The following is an 11,461-nucleotide window of genomic DNA, read 5'->3' on the forward strand; positions in this document are numbered from 1 at the left end:
CAAACAGTAGCTGGCCCCCACTGAAAAAAACAAAACAAAAAAAACTGGCTAATTGGGTCCAATTTGGACATTTTCACTTAGGGGTGTACTCACTTTTGTGTCCAGCGGTTTAGACATTAATGTGTTGAGTTATTTTGAGGGGACAGTAAATTTACACTGTTATACAAGCAGTACACTCACTACTTTACATTGTAGCAAAGTGTCTTTTCTTCAGTGTTGTCACATGAAACGATATAATAAAATATTTACAAAAAATGTGAGGGGTGTACTTGCATCTGTGAGATACTTTATATGAGAGAGAAAGAGTTTTATGTAATTGTGTATATAATCTAAATAACAGAATAATGTTTGTAAGTGGGATGGGAAGGGGTTTTGCCTAGGGTGCCTAAATGGCTAGAAACGGTCCTGGTAATAATAACGCATTTGTTAGACGAAGTCACAATTCTTCCTATCTGTCTTAAGGAAATTCTCTAAGAAAAAACTTTAACAAAGCAAGTACGATAGGTTTGCTAATCTCGTTTGCTAATCTCGATTTGAGCCTATTACTGCTGAAACTGCTGTCGGGAGTTTTTACTTTCGGTTTTACTTGTACTTCTTTCTTCCAGATTGTTTACTACAACTTTGAGGCGCATTAGAAATAACGATTAGGCTACACAGAAGAAAAAACATAAACGTACTGTATACACATACCTTTCACATAAATATGAGACGTTCTGCAACGAGTATTAAAATCGAAACATCTCGCAGTGAAGCGCTGTACCCGTGTTTGACTCGTTTTGTCGTAACCACGTGATCTGTGACGTCAGAATCTTGAATCTCTCCGCACAGAACCACGTGACTGCTTGAGGCTCGTTTAAAAGGCATCGTGTAGTTAGTAGTTATACTGATATACCTGCTGACCGTTCATCCTCTAATAGCGTCTCTGACACACACACACACTCAACACCACATTCACTGAACCCCTCTGTGCTGGATTCAGTGTTCCTCAGTGTCTCTGTGGGATATTAAAGGATAGAGAGACTCTCTGTAAATCCTCTTTCTGATGTTCACATGCACACAAACTCATCAGATCTCACATCATTACAGTTGTATTATTTCATCATTAAATAGTTTTTCATTCTTCAGCTAGAAGTTATAAATCTAGATCAGACACATACTGTTCTGAATCTTAAACAGATGAATAAGTTTGCTTTAATATCTCTATTGTAAACTGATGATCAGATGTAATAAAAGTGTATTAGTGACTGGTTTAATGATGAAGTGGTTTCTGAGTCTCTGATGTGAACTGATGACAGTATGAATAATGATGAATGTGATTGAGATCAGCAGAATGAAACACAGAGACTGAATAGACTCAGAATGAATCCGTCTCCTGATCGTCTGCTTTATTTTTCTGTCTGCGCTGATTTAACACTCACTTCACTAAATTAATTCTGTACAAGCACTCACAGTATCGCTGCTGAACACAGTTGATCTGGCTGTAATTCCAGTCTTTCAGGAGCTTCAGAGCTTCAATCTGCTGCTTGATCACTAGACAATCTTCATCAGCATCTCTTCTTCTGAAATGATTGTCTTTTCTGCTTTATTAGTTCTCCACGAGCACAACAGCTTTATATGACAGGATTTATATGACATCACTGTCTGATTAGTTTCATCTCAGCAAACATGTGCATTAAAATAGTGCTTTATACACAATCTGAAGCTAGTCTTCTGACATCTTACATGAGGCTCTTACTCTAAAAGGTTTGAGTTACAAAGAGAATTGATATTTCTGTAAAATAGTTTTTGTGCATCTAAAATTTAATCTGTTCAAAGTCTGAAATACATTTACATTTGTAGTGTACTTGAGTTTGAGAAAGAGTGTGTGTGTGTTAGGTTGGTGTTATGGCTCGTGTGTGTGTGTTAGGTTGGTGTTATGGCTCGTGTGTGTGTGTGTTAGATTGGTGATATGGCTCGTGTGTATGTGTGTGTGTTAGGTTGGTGATATGGCTCGTGTGTGTGTGTGTGTGTGTGTGTGTGTGTGTGTTAGGTTGGTGTTATGGCTCGTGTGTGTGTGTGTGTTAGGTTGGTATTATGGCTCATGTGTGTGTGTGTGTGTGTGTGTGTGTTAGGTTGGTGCTATGGCTCGTGTGTGTGTGTGTGTGTGAGAGCGTGTGTGTGTGTGTTAGGTTAGGTTGGTGCTATTGCTCGTGTGTGTGTGTGTTAGGTTGGTATTATGGCTCATGTGTGTGTGTGTGTGTGTGTGTGTGTGTTAGGTTGGTGCTATGGCTCGTGTGTGTGTGTGTGAGAGCGTGTGTGTGTGTGTGTGTGTGTGTTAGGTTAGGTTGGTGCTATGGCTCGTGTGTGTGTGTGTGAGAGCGTGTGTGTGTGTGTGTGTGTGTGTGTTAGGTTAGGTTGGTGCTATGGCTCGTCTCCGTAACCATCCTAAGCTCAGGAACTTCATGATTCTCACGCTAACATGCATGATTCCTCCCAGGTTATACAGCATGTGATAGAAGGTGCGAACAGACAGGCTGCGAGTCTCATCCGCGTACTTCAGCGCCACGATCGGAGTGTACAGAGGATTCGTCAGGTTACGGAACGGAGGCCGCGGCGACTCGATCACCTTCTTAGTGACCTTCAGAGACACACAGACAGTGAGTGAGTTAATTCCATTAACTATATTCATCTCCACACCAGAATATGATAAACCAGGGCTGTCTAAACTCGGTCCTGGAGGGTCGGTGTCCTGCATAGTTTAGCTCCAGCTTGCCTCAACACACCTGCATGGAAGCTTCTAGTATGCCTAGTAAGAGCTTGATTAGCTGCTTCAGGTGTGTTTAATTAGGGTTGGACTCTGCAGGACACCGGCTCTCCAGGACCGAGTTTGGACAGCCCTGCTTCCTTTGGGTATCATTCTTTCTAAACATGGGATGACATTTCACTTTTACACTGATAACACACAAATTCATCTGCTCTTAAAGAAAAATGACAAAAAAAAAAAGCCTCAAACTCATTATCTGACTTTTGTCTGGAACTCGGAAATTTGATTATATTTCCCTATTACACTCTTTGCACTGGCTACAGATTTGTTAAGGAACTGATTTCAAAATTTAGCTTTTTGTTTTTAAAGCTCTGAATGGATTAGCTCCAAAATATTTTTCTTATCTTTTGAATTTAAATAACTCTGCTAGATCGTTAAGGTCATCTCAACATAGATTGCTGATGGTTCTGAGATCTAGACTTGAGTTGAGAGGTGACCAAGCTTTTTGCAAGTTTGTAGTCATTGTTCTTGTTGTGAACGGGTATGAATTCATGTGCGTTCTGACCTTGGCAATGTCTTCAGGTGTTTGTCCCAGGCCTTGAAAGAGGTTGACTTGTGTGGGCAGGTAGCAGGTCCTGAAGTGATTGAGCGTCTCAGCATCAGCACCGACAAACTCCTTCTTAGAGACTTCTGCCATCAGCTTCATCTCAAACTCAGTGTTTACAGGCCCGGGCTCGATCATCGACACACTGACAGACACACAGAGATGTGAAAGTACCTCAGACTGAAGAGAGAGACATCAGCACAGATCTAGAACCACAATGCTGTTTTTGTCCTATATTAAATGGTTTTAAGTTTAAGCCCCCCAGATGAGAAACATTGCTCTAGAACTTTGTTTATTTCCTGATGTGTGATCTTTAATGGGTTTGAACCTGTAACTTCCCCTCCACACCACCAGAGGGAGGCGTCACACAACATCACTGTCATTCTGCTAATGTTCATTCTGTTTGATCACTGAAATAAGAGTCCAAGACCATCAGAAACCCGCAGAACTCACACGACTAATCATACTGAAAATCACATGACAGGAAGAGGAAATGTAGGAGTGTCAGTTAAATGGCGAGTGCTGAGACTCACTTGACGTTAAAGTTGAGCAGCTGGATGGCGAGACCCTCACACAATCCCTCCGTGGCGAACTTTGACGCGGAGTAAACGTCATTAAACGCCACACCTGTGAAGAGCAACACGAGTCTGATTTGTTTGGTGTTTCCACATGAGTGTGATTCAGCAGATCCTCCTGAAAGCTCAGAGCTCTTCTGCTGTTCTTCAAGAAGAAGTCTCTGTGTGTCTGTGTGTCTCACCATGCAGACCCAGCACGCTGCTGATGACGATGATGTGTCCAGAGCATCTGCTCTTCATGCCGGGCATCACCTCTTTAATCATGCGCACAACACCATAGAAATTGGTCTCGAACACTTGCTTCATCTCGTCCAGACTGAGAGCCTCAATTGGCCCCACCAGACCGACCCCAGCATTATTAACTACAAACACACAGAACACAGTTTGACTCAACCTTCACTGCTCTAACAGACTTAGATGGAGCTTCCATATTTACTTTATTCTTAATTACTCATTTAGTTACTGTGTTAGATCTCCTTATGCTAATTTACATACACTTCCATTCAAATGTTTGGATGAACAGATCTGTGCGTGTGTGTGTAAGTGAGGTGTGTGTGTGTGTGTGTGTGTGTGTGAGTGTGTGTGTGAGTGATTATGTGGTTTATGAGGACACAAATGTGTATAATGACATGGGTATGACAGAGGTATTACAATATGAAGGTGGTTTATGAGGACACTGCCTATGTCCCCGTAATTCAAAAGGCTTAAAAAACATACTAAATGGTGTTATTTTGAAAATCTAAAAATGCACAAAGTCTCCTGTGAGGGCTAAGTTTAGGTGTAGGGTAGGTGTAGGGCAATAGCACACACAGTTTGTTCAGTATAAAAACCATTACGCCTATGGAGAGTCCCCATAAACCACAAAAACCAACATGTGTGTGAGAGCGTGTGAGTGTGTGTGTGTGTGTGTGCGTGCGTGTGTGTGTGTGTGTGCTCACTCAGTATGTCTATATGTCGATCTTTGATGCTGTCGACACATTGTTTGACAGATTCATCGCTGCAGACGTCCAGCGTGAGCAGAGACAGAGTTTTACCGTACGCGTCTCCCGCTGCTTCAACCAACTTATCCTTCCGCTTCAGATCCCGCATTGTACCTATGACTGAACACACACAGAGAGAGGACTAGTTACTGAACACACACACAGAGAGAGGACTAGTTACTGAACACACACAGAGAGAGAGGACTAGTTACTGAACACACACACAGAGAGAGGACTAGTTACTGAACACACACAGAGAGAGAGGACTAGTTACTGAACACACACACAGAGAGAGAGGACTAGTTACTGAACACACACACAGAGAGAGAGGACTAGTTACTGAACACACACACAGAGAGAGAGGACTAGTTACTGAACACACACACAGAGAGAGGACTAGTTACTGAACACACACAGAGAGAGAGGACTAGTTACTGAACACACACACAGAGAGAGAGGACTAGTTACTGAACACACACACAGAGAGAGAGGACTAGTTACTGAACACACACACAGAGAGAGAGGACTAGTTACTGAACACACACACAGAGAGAGAGGACTAGTTACTGAACACACACACACACAAATAAATGAGTGAGCTGTTTCAGAGCGCTTCCACTCTCCTATTGTCAATACAAAATCACAGCCAAAAATTAATGTAACTTTTGATGGAAGAAAACACTTGAAATTTCTCACTTTCTCTGGATTTACAATTTATAGTTATGTGTTTGAGTAAAACGTTTTTTTACTATTCTGTAAACCACTAATGACATTTCTTCTGAATTTTAAATAAAAATGTCGTCATTTACAGCATGAAATGACAGCTGATCAAAATAAAAAATATATTCCATGTTTACAAACATTATATTAATTTTTAGACATCACAATACCAATGTTTTAACCTCACAAGAGTTAAGAAATCAATATTTTTTGGAATAACCCTGATTTTCAATTACAACAAATTATTTTGACCAATTGTCATTTTCTGAAAAAAAAGCTCTAAATGACAATATTTTTGTTTGCAATTTGGAAGAACTGTTACCTTTATAAAACAAATATTAAGAAAGAGAAACTGAGAATTTTTGAGTGGTCAATTATTTTTTTCCACAGCTGTATGAGTGATTGAAGTCTTTAAAGAGTTAGTTCACCCAAAAATGAAAATTAGCCCATATTTTACTTACCTTCAAAGCATCCGAGGTGTATATGACTTTCTTCTTTCAGATGAATCCAATCGGAGTTATATTAAAAAACGTTCCTTGCTCTTCCAAGCGTTTGAAAGGAGTAGGCGGGTGTTTCTTTTCAACAGTCCAAGTCAAATAAAGCTCACGCATCCACAATAAAACCTGCCTCATTGTTATCCGGCTCCGGCTTTATGAATAAAGGCCTCCTGTAGAGAACCCATGCTTTTTTGCAAGAAAAAATATCCATATTTAAAGGGGTCATATGGCGCTTTGAGGGTGAGTAAAACATGGGCTAATTTACATTTTTGGGTGAACTAACCCTTTAATCAATCAGTGGCCTGCTTCCAAAAATCATCTATGGTTGCCAGTTCCGTCGTTTCCAGTAGACTTCAATGGAACTAACGACCATAGTTAACAAATGATGCTTTTGGGAAACGCACCCCAGATCTGCTTTCTATTGACTGCAGTGAGTTTCTGTCAGTATTACTGGCACAAACTTCACATTAATATCTGAAACAAACCCAACAGCCTCCAAACAGCCAGTGAGCAGCTGACCGACGGAAACAATCCTCTCAGTCTAAACCTCTGGCAATGAGTTAATGAGTTCATTAGTCTTACCATGCTAATCATAGCAGAGTAATCTCAGGCTCAAGCCCCTTTTAATTGTTGTTTATGCAATATTTTACAATTTGAACACATTTGTTTTCAAAATGAATGAACTAGTTATTGAACTTAGCAGAATTAACACTGAACTGCATTGAGCTGCATAATAACACTTCATAGCAGAATCTGGCGTTTGTTCATATTTGATTAAGTTTGCATCCACTGTTCTGTTTACTTTCATGTTTAATACAGTGAAGCTGCTTTGAAGATTTAGTTTAATTCCAGATAATAGCAGGTCTGACAAAATCCTTAATGAATGTCCATCATCCAGAGGATTTGCGTGGGGGAAAAACAATCGAAACCATCACAGAAATTCTAATGGTTTCCACTACAAATACCATTAGGTACAAACATGACAAAACATCTACTTTTAACCATTAAAATAGTTTCCTGTAGTGTGTTTTGGGTCATATTCCATTAGCATTAATTCGTTTTTTTTTAACAAGCCACCAATAGGTGACCAATTACCAGCAGAGACCCACAGGGTCCATTACAGTTCCCATTAAAACCAGTGAAACCATTACAAATTCTGTGATGGTTTCTATTGTTAATCCAGCGAGGTTTCCCCTCAGAATCTCATAAGATATACTGATGATTCATTGTGATTCCTTCAAGATTGTTTGGCAAACTGAAGTAACTGTACTGTGGTACTTCAGCAGAAACTTTGATTAATTGTATATTGATCAGTAATATGTGTGTAATTGATGAAGCATTGTTTCATGGCTTACCGTAGTAGCGCTTCATCTTGTCTCTCGCGAGCATCACGGCGATCGCGAGCCCGATACCGGACGAGCAGCCGGTGATCAGCACCACTCTCTGTCCCTCCGTTGCCATGCTTTCACCGAGTAACGGAGCGCGAGCTGCGCGCGAGTCTTATAGCGTTCTCTCTCAGCGGATCAGCGCACGGGAACGCGCCTGGATTACTCACACAGCAGATGCGCAGTTTGATAGTGATTTAGAAAATAAAGATCCATTAACGATTATCGATGTTTTTTATTATTATTGGTATGATCAAAATACAGCCAAAAAAAGGCATAGCTTAAAAACAGTAAGGCAAACATTTAGATATAGTTCTATGAATTGTAATGTTTTGTGAATGGAAAAGTATGTTTTGAAAGGGCGCGAGATTCTCCCTCGCGAGGGAAAAACCGTTAAACGTCAATCACGCCGCGCGCCGCTTTGAGACTGACTGGAACTTTCTGAGGAGCGTTTACCGTCTGTTATTTCACCATAACTGATTAGAAGTTATAAAACATATGTCTAATTTCATCACATTTAGGTGTAGGTGGATAAAATACAACTAAAACGCTGCTGATTACTTATAAACTAATTTAATGGAAGATACTAGAATGGTTTAATCTAAGACACGTAACTTAGTTCACATTTAATTCTCTTGAAACAAGGAAACAAGGAGGAAATATCCAAGTGACGTTTATTCACAGATATTAAAAAAATAATAAAACATTACTTGACTTAAAGTAGAATATCAGTAAATTAATTTCTTACCAATGAAGTGAGTTTGTACAGCGGGACACTCCTCTTTTGATCCATAAAGAAAAACTTCTCGCTTAACATCATGTTCTCTTCGGTTAGGCTTGTCAAATCCCTCCGAAATCATATCATAACTATATTCATTTTAAGTAATCATTCAGTAAATAGATCGATAAACGAGCCAGTACGAGCACGAATAAACTGAAATGACCGTTAATTTTTAAATTCCGCGAGCGCGCGACTCTCTGTGGAACAGGTGAAAGCGCGTGTTGGAGCAGCGCGTGCACATCAGAGGCACGCACGCAGTAAATGAAGATGAAACAAACCCACGAAGTTATGATTTCTGTCATCACTCCTTGCTTAATCCTGGCTTAATGTTACTAATTAAAACTTATTTTGATTGATATAATTTCTGTATTCTAATAAATGCTGCATTAAACGAATTTCAGGGCTCTGCACAGGTCATTTCCCTCGTACATCTCGGAGACGTCTATTTGATGTCTGCATTTACATCTGCAAGACGTATTATTTAGGGTGCTTGCTCATCTGCAATATGTCTAGTATAGGACGTTTCCTTTTAGATGTCAAATAGACATTTAACATATTGCAAACGTTACTCTATATATTTGTGATATTTCAACTGTCTATTATTAATGGACATATTTTCGAACATGAATGTTAAAAGGATTACTTAGCATTTTAAGAAATATACAGGGTGCTAAATGATACAGTTGAGACATCCTTTAGGTTGCTATGTACTGTATACAGTAACAGTTCAATCATAGAAAATAAAATGCATATTCAGAGGCTGTGTGTGTTTGTGTACTGTACCTACACTATGGGGACCAAATGTCCCCACAATACCAGTAAATTCACCTTATGGGACTATTTTTTTAGGTCCCCACGATGAAACAAGCTTATAAATCATACAGAATGATTGAAAATGTAAAAATGAAGAAAGATCTGAGTGATGCATAGGTTTATGGTAGGGTAATAGAATATACAGGTATGTATATTGTTATTTTTACTGTTATGTTTACATTTGTACTGTTTGCCATATATTTTTATAGTGTTAAATATTTGTTCCTATTTTGTTTAACTGAATCTGAATTTATTTTTAAACTGTAATTATTTAAAACTGTAATTTTCAACTGTACACCAGATGGGTACAGTTGAGACACAATGCACCTCATGTTAATGAGCTAATTGTGGAAAATAGGAACTAATTATGGCTATTATCAATTTTTTATATTTTAGTACACAAGCAAAATAAATATGTGAAAAATCACTTAATTTCAGCATCTAGTTTTTGTGTAGTGATGAAAAAAGCAGAAAGTGTCTCTACTGTACTCAGTCTACTTTTACCCTAGTTTTAAGAGTTTTTCAGACGAGAATATAGTTGTTTAAAACTCATTAGTGACGTAATACGCTGACTGGCCAAATGCATACAAAACACAGGTTAACCGGCATTTCCAGAACTAAATACATTTCTATAGAAAAAAAACTTTTGCCAATATTTTCGGAGTGGAAAGACGCACACATTTCAAATTTCCCACAATCAAAGAGAACACTAATACACATGGGTGGAGCAAAAATCACAGCTCTGGGATCTTTTGTACACAAGTTGTTTAAGGTGTTTCAACTGTACACATACCCTACTGTACCCTACCTATTAAGCTCACCAAAATATACACTGTAAAAAGTGATAAGTTGACTTAACTTAAAAAAATTGAGGAAACCCCTTGCCTTAAAATGATTGAGGGCCGCGAAGAAATATAGAGCTGAGTATCATCAGCATAACAGTGAAAGCTAACACCATGTCTCCTGATAATATCTCCCAAGGGTAACATGTAAAGCGTGAAAAGTACCGGCCCTAGTACTGAGCCTTGAGGTACTCCGTACTGCACTTGTGATCGATATGATACCTCTTCATTCACTGCTACGAACTGATGGCGTTCAGATAAGTACGATTTGAACCATGCTAAGGCACTTCCACTAATGCCAACAAAGTGTTCTAGTCTATTTAAAAGAATGTTGTGGTCGATAGTGTCGAACGCAGCGCTAAGATCCAGTAGCACTAATAAAGAGACACAACCACGATCAGATGATAGAAGCAGGTCATTTGTAACGCTAATGAGAGCAGTCTCAGTACTATGATACGGTCTAAATCCTGACTGGAATTCCTCACAAATACTATTTTTCTCTAAGAAGGAATATAATTGCGAGGATACTACCTTTTCTAGTATCTTTGACAGAAAAGGGAGATTTGAGATCGGTCTGTAATTAACTAAATCTTTGGGGTCAAGTTGTGTTTTTTTAATGAGAAGCTTAATAACAGTCAATTTGAAGGTTTTGGGGACATATCCTAATGACAGTGATGAATTAATAATAGCCAGAAGAGGATCTATGACTTCTGGAAGCAGCTCTTTTAGTAGTTTAGATGGAATAGGGTCTAACATACATGTTGTTGGTTTAGATGATTTAACAAATTTATACAATTCTTCCTCTCCTATAGTAGAGAATGAGTGGAATTATTCCCCAGGGGATCTATAGCGTACTATCTGATCAGAGAGCGAGAGAGAGAGAGAGAGGACTAGATACTAAGCAGAAAATGACATCAATATAAGACGCAATACAAGAGGAGTTTAAGATCTGATGACGACTGAAAGACACAGGCCATATGCATCAATCTCTGTCACTGACGAATCATAAAGCTCATTACCACTCTGATGACATGTAAAGCGTGTGTGTGTGTGTGTGTGTGTGTGCTGTACAGGATGAAGATAAAGCTGCCTGAGGGATCAGTACTGTCATAGCATTAAACCCTGAACCCTGATCCTGAACATCACACACGTTTTGTTTCGTTATGGATTAAATGAATCTTATGGGGCTCATGATAGTTTGTAGTCTTAATAATAAAATTAACATAAGTCTGTAAAACTGTAGGTTCCCTTTTGCATTCCCACTCTTAAAAATAAAGTTTCTGATATGGGTTTTTTACAATGATGCCACAGAAGAGCCATTTTGGTGATCAGTTCTTAAAAGAATCCTTTATTCCTACTGTGAATAACATTTTAATAATCTAAAGAACATTTTTCCACTGTAAAGAACAATGGAAGGATTCCATGGATGTTACAGGTCCCTCGTGGAACTTAATTTTAGGAGTGCTTATAGGTCACTGGGTTTTTCCTCTGACATGTGTTACAGCGGGTTATGGTAAGCAG

At 39.0% G+C, this 11,461-nt stretch overlaps 2 protein-coding genes across 3 annotated transcripts in view; both read right to left on the minus strand.

Moving 5' to 3' along the window:
* The window catches only part of LOC306874153 (NACHT, LRR and PYD domains-containing protein 3-like), a 28,180-nt gene extending 27,379 nt beyond the window's left edge, over nt 1-801 (minus strand). Inside the window, exon 1 of the mRNA XM_079423970.1 lies at nt 691-801. The gene's annotated coding sequence lies outside the window, so the exon portion shown is untranslated. The remainder of the gene's footprint in view (nt 1-690) is intronic.
* A 545-nt stretch (nt 802-1,346) lies between these two features.
* LOC306874154 (retinol dehydrogenase 8-like) lies at nt 1,347-8,491 on the minus strand. Of its 2 annotated transcripts, none has more exons than XM_079423971.1 (6): nt 8,253-8,491; nt 4,861-5,022; nt 4,105-4,284; nt 3,881-3,974; nt 3,309-3,492; nt 1,347-2,617 (listed from the first exon to the last, which is right to left on the minus strand). In XM_079423971.1, the coding sequence occupies exons 1-6, from the start codon at nt 8,362-8,364 to the stop codon at nt 2,390-2,392; spliced, it is 960 nt and encodes a 319-aa protein (XP_079280097.1). In that variant the 5' UTR covers nt 8,365-8,491; the 3' UTR covers nt 1,347-2,389. The 2 variants fall into 2 exon arrangements, with proteins under 2 accessions (XP_079280097.1, XP_079280098.1); XM_079423972.1 differs by lacking the exon at nt 8,253-8,491 and adding an exon at nt 7,475-7,933 and having other exon boundaries at nt 1,351-2,617.
* Nucleotides 8,492-11,461: the final 2,970 nt, after the last annotated feature.

The sequence above is a fragment of the Barbus barbus genome (assembly GCF_936440315.1).
Source record: "Barbus barbus genome assembly, chromosome: 8".
In the NCBI taxonomy this organism is placed as follows: Eukaryota; Metazoa; Chordata; class Actinopteri; order Cypriniformes; family Cyprinidae; genus Barbus; species Barbus barbus.

Bases quoted from the DNA above. Each gene is read 5' to 3' on its own strand.
- LOC306874154 (XM_079423971.1), bottom strand. From the start codon at position 8,364: ATGATTTCGGAGGGATTTGACAAGCCTAACCGAAGAGAACATGATGTT. The intron at 4,285-4,860 runs GTGAGCACACAC...GTGTGTTTGTAG, and splicing joins TCGACATATAGACATACTGA to TTAATAATGCTGGGGTCGGT. The intron at 3,975-4,104 runs GTGAGACACACA...TGCTCTTCACAG, and splicing joins CAGCGTGCTGGGTCTGCATG to GTGTGGCGTTTAATGACGTT.